The sequence below is a fragment of the Symphalangus syndactylus genome, chromosome X, assembly GCF_028878055.3.
Source record: "Symphalangus syndactylus isolate Jambi chromosome X, NHGRI_mSymSyn1-v2.1_pri, whole genome shotgun sequence".
Lineage (NCBI taxonomy): Eukaryota > Metazoa > Chordata > Mammalia > Primates > Hylobatidae > Symphalangus > Symphalangus syndactylus.
Window position 1 is genome coordinate 134,557,329 of NC_072447.2, and position 20,345 is coordinate 134,577,673.

Here is a 20,345-nt window from a genome sequence, read left to right on the forward strand (position 1 = left end):
ATGGATATTCTGGTTATTGATAATGGCAGTGAAGTGACAGAGTTCATCCTGGTGGGTTTGCCCAACCATCCAAAATTTCAGATTGCCTTTTATTGCACCATGGTAGTGGTCCACCTGATCACATTTGTTGGTAACAGTCTCATTATTGTTGTGGTTAGAGTTGATGGGCGGCTTCACACTCCTATGTATTTTTTCCTGAGCGACCTGTCCTTCCTTGATATCTGCTACTCCAGCAATTCAGTACCTTTTTTGTTGTTCAGTGGCTTAAGAGACTACCCCACCATTTCCTATAATAGCTGTTATGCCCAGATGACCAGTGCTTTTTTTCTGGGGATGACAGGGTGTCTTCTCCTTGCTGTCATGGCTTATGAGAGATTTGTTGTGATCTCCAATCCCCTGCGCTACATCATCATTATGAACAATAAGGTCTGCATACAGTTGGTCATGGTGACCTGGGCCAGTGCCTTCCTTATGTCATTAATACCAGTCATTGCAATTCCTGCCCATTTTTGCGGACACAATGTCATCAACCATTTTACCTGTAAGGTGCAGGAGTTGTTGAAGCTTGTCTGCTCGGACATCCCAGGCAGCCTCATCCTCGGTCTAGTCATCGGCATGTTCACCTTGCCCCTGCCCTTCACCTTCATCCTCTTCTCCTATGCTCACATTGTGGTTGCTGTGCTGAGGATCAACTCTGCAGAGGCCAGACTCAAAGCTTTCTCCACCTGTGGATCCCATCTGACTGTGATCATCATATTTTATGGGACAGCCACCTACATGTACTTGAAACCTCAGTCAAGGGAATCCCAAGATGAGGGTAAAGTCATCTCGGTATTTTTTTTGAAAGTATTTTTTATTATACTTTAAGTTCTGGGGTACATGTGCAGAACGTGTAGTTTTGTTACATAGGTATACACGTGCCAGAGAAGCAACATCAAAATGATAGCATCTCTGTATTTTATGGTGTTGTGACCCCTATGTTGAACCCCCTCATTTACACCTTGAGAGACAAGGATGTGAGAAATGCTCTAAGAAAAATAATTAGGAAGAAAGAGTCCTAAAAGAATGTGAATATCGCATGGAGGCTCATCTAACCAACAGTTTAATATTGACTTGTAAAAATAACAAGGTAGAAATACTAAACAACATTTTATAAGATAATTAAAGTGTTTTCTCTATTTCCAACAGGCATGTAAAATCTTTCCACTGAGAAAAAAAATGTTAAACTTTTATAGTACCACCATTTAAGTAGTACACAGGGCAGCCTTGAAGGAGAGTTTTAAAATAAAATAATAATTAGTACATTTTAATCCTGAGCATTTGATCTTATTTTACTAAATTGGAAATATTATATTATAATATAATAATAATATGAGGAGATTCCCTTTTTTAGGTGAAAAAGAGCAAAGTTGCAAAATCTACAATTCTTATCTCAATGCTTTTGGTGTAAAATGTGTCATAACCCACACTTTGAAGTGATGGAGGTGAGTAGAGAGAAAAAAGTTACTTAACTACTATATAAATGTCTGCATAGAAGGTCCTCTGCTAAAGCAAGGAGGCCTTCAAGACTGTGAACCTACTGAGAACTAGAACTGATAGACATTATGGAAAATGCAATTACATGTCTTGATCAGTAGATAGAGCTACATTTTCTCTATGAGTGTGCACTATTCCTTCCAACTTCCAAAGGTGATCTAAAGGTGTTGACCTTACAAACACAGCAAATTTAACTCAGGAGGAATGTCTTTTAAAAAGCAAATATATACAGTATGTTAAAATTATAATATTATTTAAAAGTAGATTAAAGGGTAGAGAATAAATTTGAAAATCACCTATAATTCCAACACTCAATGAGGCTTGCATCAGTTTGGGGTTCAGGTATGCATGTATTTAAGTCTGCTATGCACAATTATTTCAGATTCAGCTCATCACTTTCAATCTTTACACCTCAGTTTTCTCATCTGTAAAATGGTGATTATAAGAGTGCCTACCTCACAAAAGTGATTTTGAAAATTAAATGTGATAATACAAGTCACATTTCTATCACAATGTCTAGCATATGGTGGACATTGAATATGTGTCAACCAAAAAAATACCTGTCAATTTGCCCTTTAAAATCCACACCCACTGTATGAGTGGTCATTTGCCTATGTCTATACCAATAATGACTGTATCATTTAAAAATATTCCATGACAATATGACAGACTGAAAATTTGTGTTTATTATCTTATTATCTTTGAGGTTGGGTCAAAATGTCAGTGAGTCAGCCCAACTTTGGAAAAAAGAAAATACTAAACTCAGTAATGTATGACTAATAAAAGCTTCCAAACTTGTTTCAATCTAATTGACTCCACCATTGCTTCTGGATACATCCTGGCAGGTACACCCAAAGTTGGATCTATTCTATTTCACTCTGGTAAGCACTCCTGGAATTAATACTTTATCCGTCAACAACAGAAGCTGACTGAAGACTATCGTAAGTGCAAATGAAAATGAGAAAAGCATGGGAACCCCAATAAAGAACCCTTTGGAAAAGGAATCTATGGTGTTATACAAATTTTGTCGTAACATTATCAATTTAATCCTGAACAAATTCTCATGTAAGTTTAATTTCTGATGTTTTCTAATCCTTCTCATCTAACCTAACGCAACCCTGAAACTAGAAGGAAGGTACTATTAACTAACAAGAAGGCACAGTGAGCAGATGAAGTCAAATACTAGAGGATGGAAACAAATATGATTTCTCAGATGGAAAGGGGAAAAAGGGAGGAAAACTGCAAGCCTAATACTTATTAGAGTTTGATCATTTTCATTAGGAACTAAGAGGAGGTAGAGAAGAACAAGAAATGAGATGTGCCTTGTGCTGACAGAGAGAAATTTATTGGGGAGAGGTAGGGACCTTTTTAGCTGTGAGAGAAAATTAGACAGGTAAACTAATTTCTTTCCTTTTGATTACCTCAAGGAAAAGTTAGACAAGACTCTCTCCAGAGAGAAATGTGTTACATCTGGAAGTGGAGAACAAGCTGCAGGAAGGTTTCTAACATGAAGTCAAGACTCTGGATGAGTAGAAAATGTAAGAAATTATAAGAACAACTGTTCAGTTATAGTTGCATGTGTTAGGTGCCTTTATATTAAAACTTTACTGTGAAATTTGCCTTCTCCAAATCTTCCTTGTATTATGAAATAAACAAGTCTGAGTCATAATAAATAAGCAATACTTTAGAACTACCCTAAGCCTTGGGAAATTTGTTTAAATTTCTTATCTCTGCCAAACAGCAGTTATGACTCGTAGCTGATAATGGGCAACTCTGCGTCTCTGCACACCATCTCCTCATAAGGTGTGCCAAAATCACAAAACAACATCTTAGAAGGTTGAACTGACCCCTTAAAAAATCAACATCGCTGAGAAAAGAGCTTCGTGCTGTGTACTGGCAGCAGCAGAGCAAACAAAATGCACTTGAGCACCATAACCACAACGTTTCCAGGAAGTATTTCACAGAAATAAATTTTAAAATTTGAAAAAAATTAAGAAGAAATCATTGAACTTTTAGTGAATTTGTCAACAATGCCAGTACTAAGTAGTAAGAAAATAAAATGAATTACCTACAGAATGGTCCTTTGGTTTTAACAAGTCATGAAAGCAGAACTAGTCAATGTACCATTTTCATCACATAGAAAGGAGTACATAGAAAAGTGCTCATTTGTTCCTGCAATTTTTTTGTTGTCATTGGCTCAATTAAAATAATCATCAAATAAAGTTTTTCACTAATGCGTTTGAGTCATGGCCCTGTATGCCCATATCTGCTTGTCCACATATATACATGGACATATACACACAGCCTTTATTGTCAGAAAGACCTGAACTTGGGCAATATTTTTTAACCTCTCTGAAACCCTCATTGTCAGCTATGTAGTATAGAATATAATAACCTCTACTTCATAGTGTTGCTTATGAGCATAAGATAAACAGTGTAAAACACTTAGTACAGTACTTAGCAAACAGTAAGTACCTTAAAATGCTTTATTATTTTTACTATTCCCTTCCCATTTTTAGTATTTTTAATTGACATATAATAATTGTATATATTTATGGGATACAGTGAGTATGTGATAATCAAATAAGATTAATTTACATATTCATCACTTGAAACATTTATCATTTCTTTGTGTTGGAAACATTCAAAATCTGCTCTTCTAGCTATTTGAAAATATACAATAAATATTGTTGATTTCAGTCCCTCTTTAGTGCTACAGAACACTAGAACTTATTCCTCTTATCTAGCTGTACCTTTGTACCTGTTGACCAAACTTTGGCTATCCTCTCTTCCTCAAATTTTTCCCCATCTCTAGTAACCACAATTCTAGTGTCTACTCCTATGAGATCAACTTTTTTGCATTCACATGTGAGTGAGGACATGTGGTATTTATTCTTCCGTGCCTGGCTTTTTCCATTTTGCATAATGCCCTCTAAACTCATCCATGTTGTTGTGAATTACAGAATTTTGTTCTTTTTATGGCTAAATAGTATTCCATTGTGTATCTGTGACACATTTTATTTATCCATTCATATTTTGATGTACACTTAGGTTGATTCCATACTTTGGCTGTTATGAATATTGTTTCAAAAAAACATGGGAGTGTGGATATCTTTATGAGGTGGTAATTTCATTCCCTTCCGGTATATACCGAGAAGTGAGATTGCTGGCTCATACAGTAATTCCATTTCTAGTTTTCTAAGGAATCTTTATACTGTTTTCCATAATGGCTGTGCTTATCATCATCATTAGTGTTATATAACTCTAGTACCAGAGATGCCCTTATATTGAAAGGCCTAATTTATTTTATGTGTAGCAAGGTTATCACACTTTTCTTGACTAAAGCTCATACAGGAAATTATGGAGAGCATACACAGGCATGTGTGTGTGTCAGGATGTAAGTGTTGAAGGATGTTTCACACTTTGCCTCTTTTTGCACCTTTCTTCACTTATTCAACCAATATTTATTGAATATATTCTATGTGTTAGGTGATTTGCTAGCACTGGGGATCTACAGGAAAAAAGACAAATTTCTTGCTATTTGTTAGTAGGGACTAAATGTTTTAAAATACAGACATTAAGCAGGCTATCACATTTATAAGCAAAACAATTTAAGAGCATAAGAAGTACTCTGAAGGAAACAAACAAAGCTGGAGCAAAGAGCATTGAGTGAGACTTCTTTTTGATAGAATTTTCAGGTAAGAGCTCTCAAAAGAAATTATATTTAAACTGAGACTGAAGGATTCACATTAAATGCTTAGTACAAACATTGAAGAGTGAGGAGATGAGTACACTAGAATGAAGGGGGAAAAAATGTAAAGGCCTGAAAGAAAGAAAGAACTGAACATGTTTAAGGAACAGGAAGAAGACAAGTAAGTGTAAGTTATGTGAGCAAGGGGGTGGGTAGGTGGTATGTCATCCATTCCTTCATTCATCCATTCAACAAAAATAACAACTAAACACAAACACACAAATAACATGTGTGCATGAACACATGCACTCACATAGTACACAGAGACAGAAACAGAAGCCACTATGTGTGCCAAGCACTGTTCTTGGCTTTGGGAATACCTCAACAAATAAAAATGTCTCCAGACTAATGAAGTGGTATTTTGTTGAGAAAGGGACTTAAACTATAAATATAAACCATATAGTATTTTTTAAAATAAAAGCAATGGTAAGATATATAAGGAGAAATAGGTTAGGAGCTTCCAGTTTAATTCGGATAATTTAAAATTTCTTACACATGTGAATATGTAGGAAAATAATATTCCAGGCAAAGGCACTAAGACAAAAGAATGAGAAATGTATTTGAAGAACACCAGGGAAGCCAGTGTGATTGGAGAGGAGGGAGCAAAATAGAAGAAAGCATCAGATGAGCTGAGAGAGGAATGGGACCAGATTGTTCAGGTACTTCTAGACCATTGTAGTGTACACCGTGCAGTTACTTCTAGACCATTGTAAGGATTTTACTTTGTTTTATTTTTAAAAAAAAAAGCTTCATTGAGATATAATTCACATACAATAAAATTCAGCATTTTAAACTGTACAGTTTAGTGACATTTAGAGCAGTCATAAAGATGTGCAACCATGTTATAAATATTATTTGTCTATTTTTCAGATATAATAAGCTTTAGGATATAAATACAGATGTGTTTGCAAAACTAGAAAAATAGAGGAATTCACGCCACAGCAATATATGAAGTTTCCAATTTCTTCACATCCTAGCCAATGTTTATTATTGTTTGTCAAGTTTATTAGAGCCATCTTAGTGAGTGAAAAATGGTATCTCGTAGTTTTGATGAGCATTTTCCTAACACTAATGGAGTTGCATATATTTTCATGTGCTTATTTGCCATTTGTACATCTTTTTGGAGAAATGTCTTTGCATATCATTTGCCCATGTTTAATTGGGTTATTTTTCTTTTTATTATTGAGTTGTAAGAGCTATTTACATCCTCCAAATATAAATTCCTTATGGGATATATTATTTGCAAACATTTTGTTCCACTTCATGGGTTGTCTTTTCAATTTTTTGGTAATGTCTTTTGAAGCACAAAGTTTTTAAATTTGATGATGTCCAGTTTGTCTACCACTTCCTTTTGTGGCTTATAATTACGTTGTCATATCTAAAAACCATTGCCTAGTCTGATGTCACAAATATTTATCTCTATATTTTCTTTTAAGAGTTACAAAATTTTAGCTCTTACAGTTAGGTCTTTGATCCATTTTGAATTAACTTGTGTATATGATGTGAGGTAAGATTCAAACCTCATCCCCTTGCATGAGGGAATGATGCAGTTCTCCCAGTATCATTTGTTGAAAAACTATTATTTCCCCCATCTACTTGTTTTGGCACCTTGTCATACCATATGTGCATATTTATTTTTGGATATTCAACTCTACTTCACTCACTAATATGTCTGTCTTTAGGCCAGTACCACACAGCTGTGATTACCGTATTCTTTTACTAAGTTTTGGAGTAGGGGATTGTGACTCCTCCAACTTTATTCTTATTTTTCAAGATAGTTTTGGCAGCTTTAGATCCCTTGCATTTTATATGAATTTTTGGTTTCTTGCATTTCTATATGAATGTTATGGGTTCTGTAAAATTCCAGCAGGGAAATAGAGACTGTGTTGAGTCTGGGGATCAATTTGGTAAGTATTGCTATCTTAACAATATTAAGTCTTCTAAGCCATGAAAATGGAAAGTTTTTCCATTTACTTAGGTCTTCTTTACTTTCTTTCAACAATTTTTTGCAGTTTTCATTGTATGTATCTTTCACTTCATGTGTTAATTTTATTCCTAAGTATTTTATCCTTTTTGACACGATTATAAATGAAATTGTTTTCTTAGTTTCATTTTCTGGTTGTTTATTGCTAGTGTATAGAAATAACACTGATTATGTATATTGATCTTGTATCCCACAACCTTGTTGAATTTATTAATTCTAATAGTTTCTGTGGACTCTTTATGATATTCTATATACAGGATCATGACATCTGTGAATATACATAATTGTACTTCTTCCTTTCCAATCTGGATGCTTTATTTCTTTTTCTTGCCTAATTGCTCTGGCAAAAATTGTAGTACAATGTCAAAAAAAAGTGGCAAAAGTAGAAATGCTGGTCTTCTTGATCTAGAGGGAAAGTCTTCAGTCTTTCACCACTAAGTTGATGTCAGCTGTGTGTTTGTCTATAATAAAAATGTTTATCTTAAAGTCTATTTCATCTAATATTAGTTTAGTTCCACCAGCTCTGTTGTGGGTACTTTCTACATACTATATATTTTTCCAAACTTTTATTCTCAATCTATTTGGGTGCGTGAATCTAAAGTGAGTTTCTTGCAGATAGTATATAGTTTGATCATGTTTTAATATTTTTTAATCCCTTTGGTCAATTTCTGTCCTTTTATGTAATTATTAATGATAGGATTTAAATATGCCATTTTGTCCTTTCTTTTCTGTATGCTTCATATCTCACTTTTTCCTGTATTTCTCCATTACTGTTTTCTTTTGTGTTAGAGAGAAATTTTCCAGTATTTCATTTTAATTTCATTATTGTTTATTTTACAATGTTTTTGAGCTATATACTCAGTGGTTGCATTAGAGATTACAATTAACATCTTAACATATCACAATCTACTTTGGATAAGTAACACTTAAATTCCAATAGTTATGTATAAACTTAGCTCTTATATTACTCAGTTTCTTCCTCATTCCTTTTTTATAATGATGTCAGATGGATTTTATAAACCCATTAACACAGATTTGTAATGATTTCTTTAGGAAATTGTCTTTTAAATCAGGAAAGAGAAGAAAGTAGTTAAAAAATCATTTATACATTTTTATTCTATATTTACTTATGTAGTCATTTTAACAGTGATTTTTATCTCTTCACATGGATTTGAGTTACTGTCTAGTGTTCTTTTATTTCAGCATGAAAGACACCCTTTAACATTTCTTGTAAGTCAGGGTTGCTGGCAACAAATTCTGTCAGTTTCTGATTATCTGGAAAATTTTTTATTTTCTCCTTCATTTTCCATCTAGCAAAGGATAGCTTTGCTAGATATAGAATTCTTCATTGACAGCATCTCTTCTGTATATTTTAAATATGTTAATCTGCTGCCTTCTGGGCTACATGATTTCTGATGGGAATTCACTTGTTAATCTTACTGAGAAACTTTTGTACATGATGAGTCACTCTTCCTCTTGCTGCTATTAAAATTCTCTCTTTGCTTTGGCTTTTGACATGTTGATTATGATTTATCTAGGTGTGGATCTCTTTGAATTTATCCTACTTAGGAAATGTTGAGCTTGTTAGATGTATAGATTAATGTATTTGGTCTTATCTGGAGAGTTTTCAGCCATTATTTCTTTAAATATATTTTTTCCTTTTAACTCTTCTTCTGGAACTTCCATTATGCATATATTGGTATGCCTGATGATGTCTCACAGGTCTCTGAGTTTCTGTTCATTTTTTTTTGTTATTTCTTCCTGTTTCTCAGACAGTATACTCTCAATTAGCATATATTCAAGTTCATTTATTCTGTCACCTGCTTTCTCAAATGTGCTATTGAGTCTCTCTGATAAATTTTCTATTTTAGTTATTCTATTTTCAACTCCAAAACCCCTATATGGTTATTTTTAAATTTTCTATCTTGTTATTAATATTGGCTATTGGGCGAGATATTGTTCTTACATTTTTCTTAATTCTTTAGACTTTTTTAAAATTTCTTTGAACATATTTGCAATAGCTAATTTGTAGTATTATCTGGTAAGTCTAACATCCGGGCCTCCTTTGAAACATTTCCTGTTGATTGCTTTCATTTGTGTGTATAGAACACACTTTCTTATTTTGGGGGGGCTCATAATTTTTTGTTGAAATATGTACATTTTAAGTGATATAATGTAAAACTCTGGAATTCAAATTCCTCTCATTCACCAGGATTTGTTATTGCTGTCTATTGCTTTTGTTCTTGTAGCTATTTTATTGTTAGTGACTTTCATGGATTATTTAAAGTCTGTATTATTTGTGCTGTTCAACTACTGAATTGTCTGCTTCATTAGCTTAGTAGTCAGTTAATGATTGGACAGAGATTTAATTAAATGTCTTGAACTAATAAGTCTCCTAGCCGTGACAGAGGAGCTCTGTTTGTATATTGTGGCACACATTCAATGCTCTCTCAGGCAGTTTACAATTCCGGCTTAACCTTTATACCCTGCTCGCACAGAGCTTCAAAGTGAATCACAGGCAAGAAATAGGATCTTCTCAGGGCTTTCCTGGACATTCACATAGTCTACATGTATCTATGTGTGGCTTTCTAGATCCTATGAGTGTGCTAAAACTTTTCAAAGCTCTTTATGGCCATCTCGTCCACCTGTTTTTCTTTTTAAGTATTTTAGTCAGTCTTTTGTTAGTATCAACTGGTAACAACACCTCAAGTAGCTGCCCTGTTAAACAGCTTCCACTGATTCTTTTGGCAAATATCCTGGGAAAAGGGTTATTTACGCAGTGACTTATTAGTCAGCTCAAATAAAAAGAACCCCAGAGAATGTGCTTTTCAACAATCTATTAGACAAGTCAAATCGTGGCAATTCTGTGGGGATGTGGTTTGGGGGAAAATTCAAACCTGTTATACCCTCTCCCATGGTGGCTAAGCTTCTGGTTTTCATGGCTGCTATCATTGTGAGGCTGTTGATTTTCAAAGCTATCATGGATTTAGGGAGAACAAATGGGATTTGGGCAAATTAAAACACCACGAAGGCCACTTCTCATAAAGATAATGTTTTCTTTCTTGAATAAGTGCTTCTTAGATTATTGTAAATTTTTGATTAATTTCCAGAGTTCTAAAAAAAATTTGCTTTGACAACTGTTGTCAGTGTTTCTATTACTTTTATAAAGAAGGAGATTTTTGGAGTTACTTACGTCACCATTTTGGAGGTTCTTCTCAAAGACTTTAACTTTTACTTTGAAGGAAATGGTAGGTTTTTAAAGGTATTTGAGAAGTGGAGTATCCTGATTCAACTTACATTTTAAAAGGGTTACTCTGACTATTGTGTGAAGAATCAACTTTAATGGGTAAAGGGCAGAAGCATAGAGACTACTTAGAAGAATATTTCAACAGCTTAAGTGGAAGTTGATGGTGGCCTAGAACAAGGTGGTAATAAAAAGTGGTGGGAAGTGACAGGATTTTGAAAATAATTTGAAGGAAGAGTCACTAAGATTTAATGATGGATTGGATCAGAGTTGTGAAAAAAAGAGTCAAAGATGACTCAAATGTTTGGGTTCTAAATAACTGGAATAGAGAATGGACATAATGAAGATGGGGCTATCAGAAAATATTTTGGAGAGAGGAGGTACGAAGAGAGAGTGAGAGTTAAATTTTTCACGTTAATCTTGAGATATCCATTAAACCAAAAAAGAAGCAATATCAGTTAAGAATTTGATTATTTGAGTCTGCATTTCAGGGGAGAGATGTGAATTGGAAATATGAATATGAAAATTGTCAACATACAGAGTATATTTAAAGCCAGAGGACTGGATGAGGTCACTAAGGGATAAGTAGCTAGAAAAGACAAAAAGTCCAAGAACTGAGGCCTAAGGAATTCCAATCTTAGGAGGTTATGGAGAAAAAAACAACCTTAAAAGAATACTGAAATGGAGGGGCTAGTTAGCTCGTAGGTAAATCAGGAGAGTGTATTGTTCTGAAAAACAAAGGGTATGAAGAAGAGTGATCAGATCTCTCAAATGCTGCCATTAAGCCAAGAACAGACAATTGACCAGATAAACTAGCACTTCCTATGAAGTAAAATAGGCATAAACATCATATTGCGTTTTGTTAACAGATTACTGAGAGGCTAAGTGAGATTACATGGCTGTCCCCCATCCTGAGGTAGTTATATAATATGCGGGGAGCTGCAGATAACTTTGACATCTTCTATTTTTGCTTGTAAACACATCTGCACATTTTATTCTGTGAGATGTGTCATGAAAAGTTTATTTTTTTCTCTTTCGAATGTTTTTTTAAAAGAGAACCAATTTGAGGTCTGGCAATGGCAGAGTGGCTTGTTTTGGGCAATCATCTCACAGATTTACAAAACTCTGTACAAAATATTAAAAATGAGCTACAGTCAAGTGCTGCATACCAATGTTTCGGTCAACCTGACTGAATATATAATCGTTGTCCTATAAGATTATAGTGACACTGAAAAATGTCAGTGATATCAGAGCTGTCATGATGTAGTGCAACAGATTACTCACATAGTCATGGTGAGGTATAAACAAACCTTCTGCACTAACAGTCATAAAAGTCAAGCACATACAATTATTTGTAGTACATAATACTTGTTAATAATAATAAATGACCGTTACTGATTTATGTATTTACTATGCTATGCTTAATTATCATTATTTTACAGTGTACTCCTATTTATCTTTGTAAGTTAACTGTAAAACAGCCTCAGGCAGATACTTCAGGAGGTATTCCAGAAGACATTATTTTCATAAGACATGACAACTTCATGCATGGTATTGCCTCTGAAGACCTTCCAGTGGTCCAGCGGGACAAGATGTGGAAGTGAAGATGGTGGTATTGATGTTCCTAACCCTGTATAGGCCTAAGCTAATGTGTGTTTGTTTGTATCTTATTTTTTTAACAACAAAGTTTAAAGAGTTTTTTTAAAAATTAGGTAGAAAAAACTCATAAAATAAAAATATAAAGAAAATATTTTGTACTGTTGCACAATGTGTTTGTATTTTAAGCTGTCTTATGAGTCAAAAAGTCTAAAACATTTGAAAAGTTTATAAAGTAAAAAAGTTACACCAAATTAAGTTTCATTTACTACTGAAGAAATAAATTTTAAATAAATTTAGTATACTCTAAGTGTACAGTGTCTATAAAGTCTACAGTAGTAAACAGTAATACCCTAGGCCTTCACATTCACTCAACACTCAGTCACAGACTCACCCAGAGCAATTTCCGGTCCTACAAGCTCCATTTATGGTAAGTGCCCTATACAAATATACCGTTTTTAAACTTTTATGCCATATTTTACTGTACCATGTGTATGTTTAGATATGTTCATATGATTACCATTGTGTTACAATTGCCTACAGTATTCAGTACAGTAACATCCTGTACAGGTTTGTAGCCTAGGAACAATAGGCAGTATCACATAGCCTAGGTGTGTAGTAGACTATACCATCTAGGTTTGTGTAAGTACACTCTATGATGTTGGCACAACAAAAAAATCGCCTAATGATGCATTTCTCAAAATATACCCCCAATGTTAAGTGACCTATGATTGTATTTGAAGGTACTGGAGAGCACCCGAAAGCAGGCAGAAACTAGACTGCATTCAACTGCTAATAGAAAGAAACCAAACTGAATAAGGTCCATATCTATGCAGTTTTCTCCTAAGGGCACTACCCAGGAAATTTGATGTGAGGTAGCTAGAATGCAAGGAGAAATCTCAAGTCATATTGGTTTGAGGTATTAGAAAATGGGGTTGGGACTTGCCAGAGCAGCTAAAAATTGAAGAGGAAAATCCCAGAAAGGGGAGTGTCACAGAGAAGTGAGTTCTAATTTTTATGTAAAATACCCTAACACAAATATGTACAGAAAAAAACAATAAGAAAGCTTACAGAAAGCAACAGAAATAAGGCAAAAAAAAAAAACTGGAACAGATATTTCAGTGTTTGCTCACCATAGGGAGACAGAGCCTAGTGGTTGAATTCCATTAATTTAGGAGACCTTGATAAATATCTTAATTGAAACAGGGTCTTGCTCTGTCACCCAGTCTGGAGTGCAGTGGTGTAGTCAGAGCTCACTACCGTCTCAAACTTCCAGGCTCAAGTGATCCTCACACCTCAGCCTCCTGAGTAGCTGGGACCACAGGCAAGTGCCACCATGCCTGACTAATTTTTGTATTTTTTGTAGAGATGGGATTTTGCCATGTTGCCCAGGTTGGTCTCCAACTCCTGGACCAAAGGGATCCTCCTGCCTTTGCCTCCCAAAGTGCAGGGATTAAACAAGCATAGGCCACTGCACCCAGCCTATAAATATCTTAGGCTTTCTGTTAAAATTCTGGAAAGACTATACCTTAAGAATAAGGACTATATCCAAAGGTTAAGGATCCACTCTAAGCAAAACTAGTCAGATCCAGACTAACAAAGTATAAAATGAAGCCTCCAAAAGTTTAAGATAATCAGCCTATAATTTAAAAGTCAGCTGGCGTGAAAATCAAAATACTTTTAGAAGAAAATATAGGAATCAATAATCTCTAAAAAATACTATCCATAGTTTCCACTATGTGACCAAATATCACTAGAGATGAATTTTCAAAAACATAAAATCATAAGAAAAAAGTTAATACAATGAATCTGTAATAATCCAGATGTTAAATTAGCAGGTGACATTTTAAAAGTTATTATAAATATGTTCAAGAACTTTAAAAAGATAAGGTGGTCAAAACAGGTGGACAAATGGGTATACCAACACAGAAATCAAAATTATAAAAAAGACCAAATGGAAATTCTAGGACTACAACCTATGATATTTAACATGAAAATTTACTGGCTGGCAGATAACAGGGGGAAAAAATTGGTAATAAATTTGGAGACAAAGTGATACAAATTATCCTATATGGGAAAAAAGTAAAGAAGATTTTTTACAACATAATTAACCACATTGACTGAATTCACATTTGTAAAACACTACTGCATCATAAAATATGTCTTAAAAATTTCAAATATTGAAATCTAAATAATGTTTTCTGGCCACAAAGGAAATAAAATTAGAAATGAACAGCAGTAGAACATCTCAAAAAAACCCACATATTTGGAATTTAAATCACATACTAATGAGTAACACATGAAGAACTCACAAGAAAGGTTGGAGAATACTTCAAACAATGAAAATGAAAATACAATACAAAAATTTGTAGGATACAGCTAAAACAGTGCCTCAAAGAATATTTATCACTTTAAATGCTCATGTTTAAGAAGAAAGGTTTGAAATCAATTATCTACATTTCAACTGTAGAAAAGTAGGAAAAGACAAGCAGATTAAACCCAGTGTGAAGAGAAGGGAAGAAATAATCTAAATAAGAACAGATACACATAAACAAGAAAACAGAAAATGAATAAAGTCAAAAGTGTGTTCTTTTAACATATTTATTAAATGGTTAAATCACGAGCAAATCTGATTAGGGGAAAAAGAGAGAGAGAGATGACTTTCACTTTCGGTAATAGCTGAGTAAGATCTTACTAGACCAACACTCCTGCAAGTAACAGCTACAAATTCCAGACATAATACAAAATATAGCCAACTGGAGACACTGGGGAGGAAATAGAAAAGAACAGAATCTGATGAAGAGGCTATACTTGGAAGAAAGGAGTTGCACAAAATGAGTTTCCATTTTCATGGTTTTAGCTTAAGGCTATGTGTAGGTAGCAAGGTGGGCAGAGTGGTAGTGATTGGGGGAAGGCAGTCTTTCTCTTCTGGGGATACAGAAAACTGAATCTGGAGAAACAACAGTGCTGTAGAAAGAGGGAATATCCCACAAGGAAAATACCAAGGGAATGAATCCCTAAATTCTGTCTGACCATATGTTTGGGTGACCCCGAACTACCCAGCAGGTTTAAAGAAGCTCAGTTAAATATAAAAGATATGAAATAAGACTGAAGCTTCCACCCAAAAAGCAGAGTTTGCAGTCTGAATATAACTGACATAATTGCCAGTTAAAACAAAAGAAACGCTCATCAGAAAAAAGTAACAGAATTTATATCCTCTACAATTTAACATTTATCATGTCTGTGATGCAATCGAAAATCATTCAACGTATAAAGAAACAGGAAAATGTTATACATTCTCAATACAAAAGAAAATCAACTAAGACTCATCACTAGCTGACACAAATGGCAGAATTGGCAGACATGTATTTTAAAGCATTTTTCTAGCTATTCTTAGTGAAGTAAAAAAAAAAAATACAGTCATACATCGCATAACGACGTTTCAGAAAACAACAAACTGCATACATGATGGTGGTCCCATAAGATTATAATGGAGCTATATAATGGGGTAGGCTATACCATCTAGCTTTGTGTAGGTACACTCTGATGTTTGCACAACAAGGAAATGCCTGACAACACATTTGTCAGAATGTATCTCCATCGTAAATGGCGTAGGACTATATTTGAAATGAATGTAAAGACAGAAAATCTCAGCCAAGAAAAAAAAAAGAAACAAAGAAAAAAAAGCCTAAATGGAATTATATAACTGAAAATACAATCTCTGAAATTAAATACACTGGACTTACTTAAAAGCAGAATGGAGATAACAGAGGAAAGATTAATTTAACTTGATGACTGACCAATGGAAACAACACAGAAAAAAAAAATCACTGGTTAAAGAATGCATAAAGCCTCAGTAACCAGTTAGAGAACACGCAACGGTCTAACATAAGTGTAACTGTAATCCCAAAATAATAAAAGACAGAAAACGGGAGAGAAAAATAGTTGAAGATAAAGTGGCTGAAATTTCCCAAATTGAAACAAAAGCATAAATTTTACAAATTTAAGATGTCCAAATCATCAAGTAAAATAAGCATGAAAAAGGCCATTCCAAGGCAAATCATAGTCAAATTATTGTAATCCAAGGATAAAGACCAAATCTCAAGAGCAGTAAGAGAAAAGCAACATTATATGTATGTGTGTGTGTATATGTATACATATATGAAATAATTATACTAATTCTCATCAGAAAATATAGAGGCAAAAATTGAGTAGAAGAATATCTTTAAAGTACTGAAAGAATAAAGCAAAACATTAACCCAGACTTCCACATGCAGTGAAAATATTCTTTAAGAATTAAAGAAAAATAGTGACATTTCAAGTAAAATGAAATAGAAGCTACAAAATTTGTCACTTGCAGAACGTCATTATAAGAAATGATGAAATGAGTTCTTTATGCTGAAAGGAAATTTTGACAGGTGAAAACTGAGATTTTCAGAATGGAATAAAAAGATTGAATATTATACATATCTGAATAGGTATCAAAACACTTTTTGCTCTTTTCACTGTAATTTTTTTGTAATTCATGCAATTGCTAAAGTAAAAAGTATGACATTGTCTTATGGGATTAATATCACATTTAGGTGTAATAAATGTAACAACAATAGCATAAAGCAGGGGTAGGCAAACTTATTGTATAAGGGACCAGATAATAAATATTTTAGGCTTTGCAAGTCACATGGTATCCCTGTCACATGTTCTTTGTTTTTGTGTTTATAATCCTTTAAAAATGTATAAACATTCTTAGCTCAAGAATTATACAAAAACTGGTTGCAAGATAGATCTGGCCTATGGGCCACAGTTTGCTAACCCCTGGAAGATACCCATATGGAAAACCAAAATGAACCTTCACTATTACCTCACATGATACTCAAAAATTAATTGAAGACAGACCATAAAGCAAAAGTACATGCTAAAACTACAAAGCTTCTAGAAGAAAATATAGGAGAACATCTTTATGACACTGGCAATGACAAAGATTTCCTGGACAGAACACAAAATGCACTAATCATTTAAACATGGATAAACTAAACTTTATGAAATTTTAAAATGCCCTTCAAAAACACCATTCAAGAAATGAAAAGACAAATTAGTGACTGAAAAAAAATTCACGATGTTTATATTTGGCAGAATATTATATTTGGAATATGTAAAACCTCTTAAAAATCAATAACAAAAAGACAATCCAATAAAAATAGGCAAAGACGAGCATATACTCCACAGAGGAAGAAATATGAATTGACACTATACACTTCTACTCAGCATTATTTGTCATCAGGGAAGAGCAAAGTAAAACCACATTAGGAGGGAGGGTTGTTTGTTTGTTTGTTTGTTTGTTTGTTTTGAGATAGGGTCTTGCTCTGTCATCCAGGCTGGAGTGCAGTGGTGGGATCATAGCTCACTGTAACCTCAAACTCCTGGGCTCAAGCCATCCTCCCACCTCAGCCTCCTGGGTAGCTAGGCCTACAGGCTCATCCCACCATGACCACCTATTTTTTTTTTAATTTTTGTAGAAACAAGTTATCACTCTGTCGCCCAGGCTGGAAGGGAGTGATCTTAAGATGAAAAGAGAATGAGAACTCTGTACTATCTTTAAAATTTTTATCTAAATCTAAAGTTGTTTCAAAATAGTTTCTAAAATTAGATTCTACCATATACTCACCAGAATACTGAAATAAAAAATACCAACAACACCAAATATTGGCAAGGACATGGAGCAAATGGAGCTCGACTTTCCTATGTCACAGCTGTGCATGTAAAATTGTACAAACCTCTTCAGAAAACATTTGAAAACTTCTTAAAATTTAAGTCTATGCCTACTCTCTGACCCAGCAGCTAGTTTCCTAGATATTCCCCACTAGGAACTAAAAACATTTGTCCACAAAATGATTTGCACATAAATGCTCATAACAACAATATTCAACATTGCCCCAAATAAAAAATAACCAATTGTGGCATATTCATACAATGAAATGTTACTCAGTAATAAGAAACAATAAATAACGAATACATACAATGACACAGATAAATCTCAAAAATGTTATGTTAAGTAAAAAAAAAAGATAGGCACAAAAATGCATAGTGTATGCTTCCATGCATAAGAAGTGCAAGAACTGGCAAAACTAATCTGGGGGAATAGCAAACAGAACAGTGGTTGTTGATGGGTGTAGAGATTGACCAGGAGAAAACACAAGATAACTTTTCAGAATTGTAGTCATGTTCTATATCTTTACTGAGGTTGTGGTTCTATAGTTGTATACATTTTTCAGAATTCGTGTATTTTACACTTAAGATATGTATATTTCACTATATGTAAATTTCACTTCAATATTAAAAAGAAAGAAAATATAATCTCAAGGAGGCAAAATGGATTCCTAACAGTTGTATTTTAAATCTATGCAGGTGCCTTGAGACCTAGATTCCACTGTCTCAACAAACACCTTTATACTGGATAACTGATACTCCAACAATAAAAATGAACAATTCCATACTCTTAGCACTTCAAGTTCAGTATCAAATGTATGAAATACCAACTCACTGTATCTTTCTGTTTCTCTTCTTCTTTCTTCAGATGCAGATCTCAGATGTATTTTCAACTATGAATGGAATGTGAGTTCTTCATAGAACACTTCAACTTTGCTCTCCAACTTATCCAGGCCATATTCCCAATGGCAAGAATTATAAGTGCATTTCAACCACCTCATTGGGTTTATAACATTTGAAGGAAAGGCCAAATAGGGAACTGTCAAGCTTTTGCTGCAGAACCAAAACAGTAAGACAGGCACAAGATATTGTACCCCAGTGCTTAGTCTGTCGTGTTGTAACATAACTAGAAGCTATTTTTCACTTGCTTTGCTTTAATTACCAAGGGTTTTGCTGTTCTAAATTGCTACTGTCCAAGCATCCCCTGATATAGCTGTAGTCCAAGAAGTTGAAGGGGTCCTAAGGGAATTAAGGGAATACAGCTGCAGCCCCCGAAAAATACCTCAAATCCTAAAATATGCAAACTCTACAGAATGATTGATGGTATATTCTCAGTATTACTTCAAACTTCATAAAGTGCTTGCAAACACAATTACCACTTCAGCTACATCCTCCCTGCTTGTGAACTTGCTGAAAAAATCCGCTTCTTAATAGTAGCAGCTACCCTTTCTTAAACACTTGAATCAAGCACTGCTGTGTGTTGTTTTATTTGATCCTCCCACAATAACCTTATTACATAAGCATTACTATAATCATATCCACTACCAGATGAAAAAACTGAGTTACAGAGAAGTTAGAAGTCACACAATTAGCAAGTGTCAGAGCTGAGATTTCAACTGATTGCCTGACAGTGGCACTCTCACTCAAACACTAAGCTATGCTGCTTTCTTGCTAAATCTTTATCATGCCCATAGCTTGGGTTTGCCTACAAAAAAAAGTTTGAGCCATGAATACAGCCCTTGACATTTTATTGACCATGGTGGAGGAAAAAAGGTGGCACATGATCACACTTACAAAATTGTTTCAAGGAAAGAAAAAGTAGAGAATCACAAGGACAATCTAGTTATCAAAATATTTACCTGAATAGTCTCTGTAATCATTGTAGAGCAGGCAAGAGAAATAATAAGTTATTGTCCAGGGACTCCATCCTTTGAGCATTCAAAAAGGCAAGAACTCCTTCACAATTGAATCTATAGCCATTAAATGTTTTCATTGCAATGTTTGCTTTCTTATTCAAGTGACTGACTCCAGTTGGAAATATTTGGGGACCTTAAGATAAAGCCTTGATGGGAATGTGGCATGCCTTACAAAGTGTTACAGAAAGCAGGTCCAGGATATGAGACTTTATTTCTTCTTAGGCAATACACTGAGGTACCTCTGGTTCCAGCTCTTAAAAGCTAATGCTTCCGTTCTCAAGTAGGCAGTGGAGAAATCGTTTTCTCAGAATAAGAAGATACTTCTTTCAGTTTGTGTGACATTTGTGAAGAAGAACTTTTCAAGTTTTCCTGAACACTTTTCCATATTTGTTGCAATAATAGAAGACTATTCAAATTAACCTCATCCATTCAGGTATTTAACATCAATATATTCACATTCAGAGATAAAAGGAACTTTTCTATCTGGAGAGCTTCTTATTAACTGTTCTTATCTGGTCAAATTTCACTAGGCAGACCACAGGAAGTTGTAGATCCTAGCACTGCCCGGATATTGGACTTTCTCCCACATCTCTGCCTGGGAACTGCCAGCTGAGT

General features: G+C 34.3%; 1 protein-coding gene across 1 annotated transcript; it reads left to right on the top strand.

Moving 5' to 3' along the window:
* LOC129475406 (olfactory receptor 13H1-like) lies at positions 1-1,975 on the top strand. The gene is made up of 3 exons (XM_055267464.1): positions 1-811; positions 934-1,016; positions 1,919-1,975. Exons 1-3 carry the CDS (start codon positions 1-3, stop codon positions 1,973-1,975), a joined length of 951 nt encoding a protein of 316 aa, XP_055123439.1.
* Positions 1,976-20,345: the final 18,370 nt, after the last annotated feature.

Coding starts and splice junctions, on each gene's coding strand:
- LOC129475406 (XM_055267464.1), top strand. CDS start 1: ATGGATATTCTGGTTATTGATAATGGCAGTGAAGTGACAGAGTTCATC. Junction 812..933: donor TCAGTCAAGGGAATCCCAAG/ATGAGGGTAAAG, acceptor CAGAGAAGCAAC/ATCAAAATGATAGCATCTCT. Junction 1,017..1,918: donor ACACCTTGAGAGACAAGGAT/GTGAGAAATGCT, acceptor CAATTATTTCAG/ATTCAGCTCATCACTTTCAA.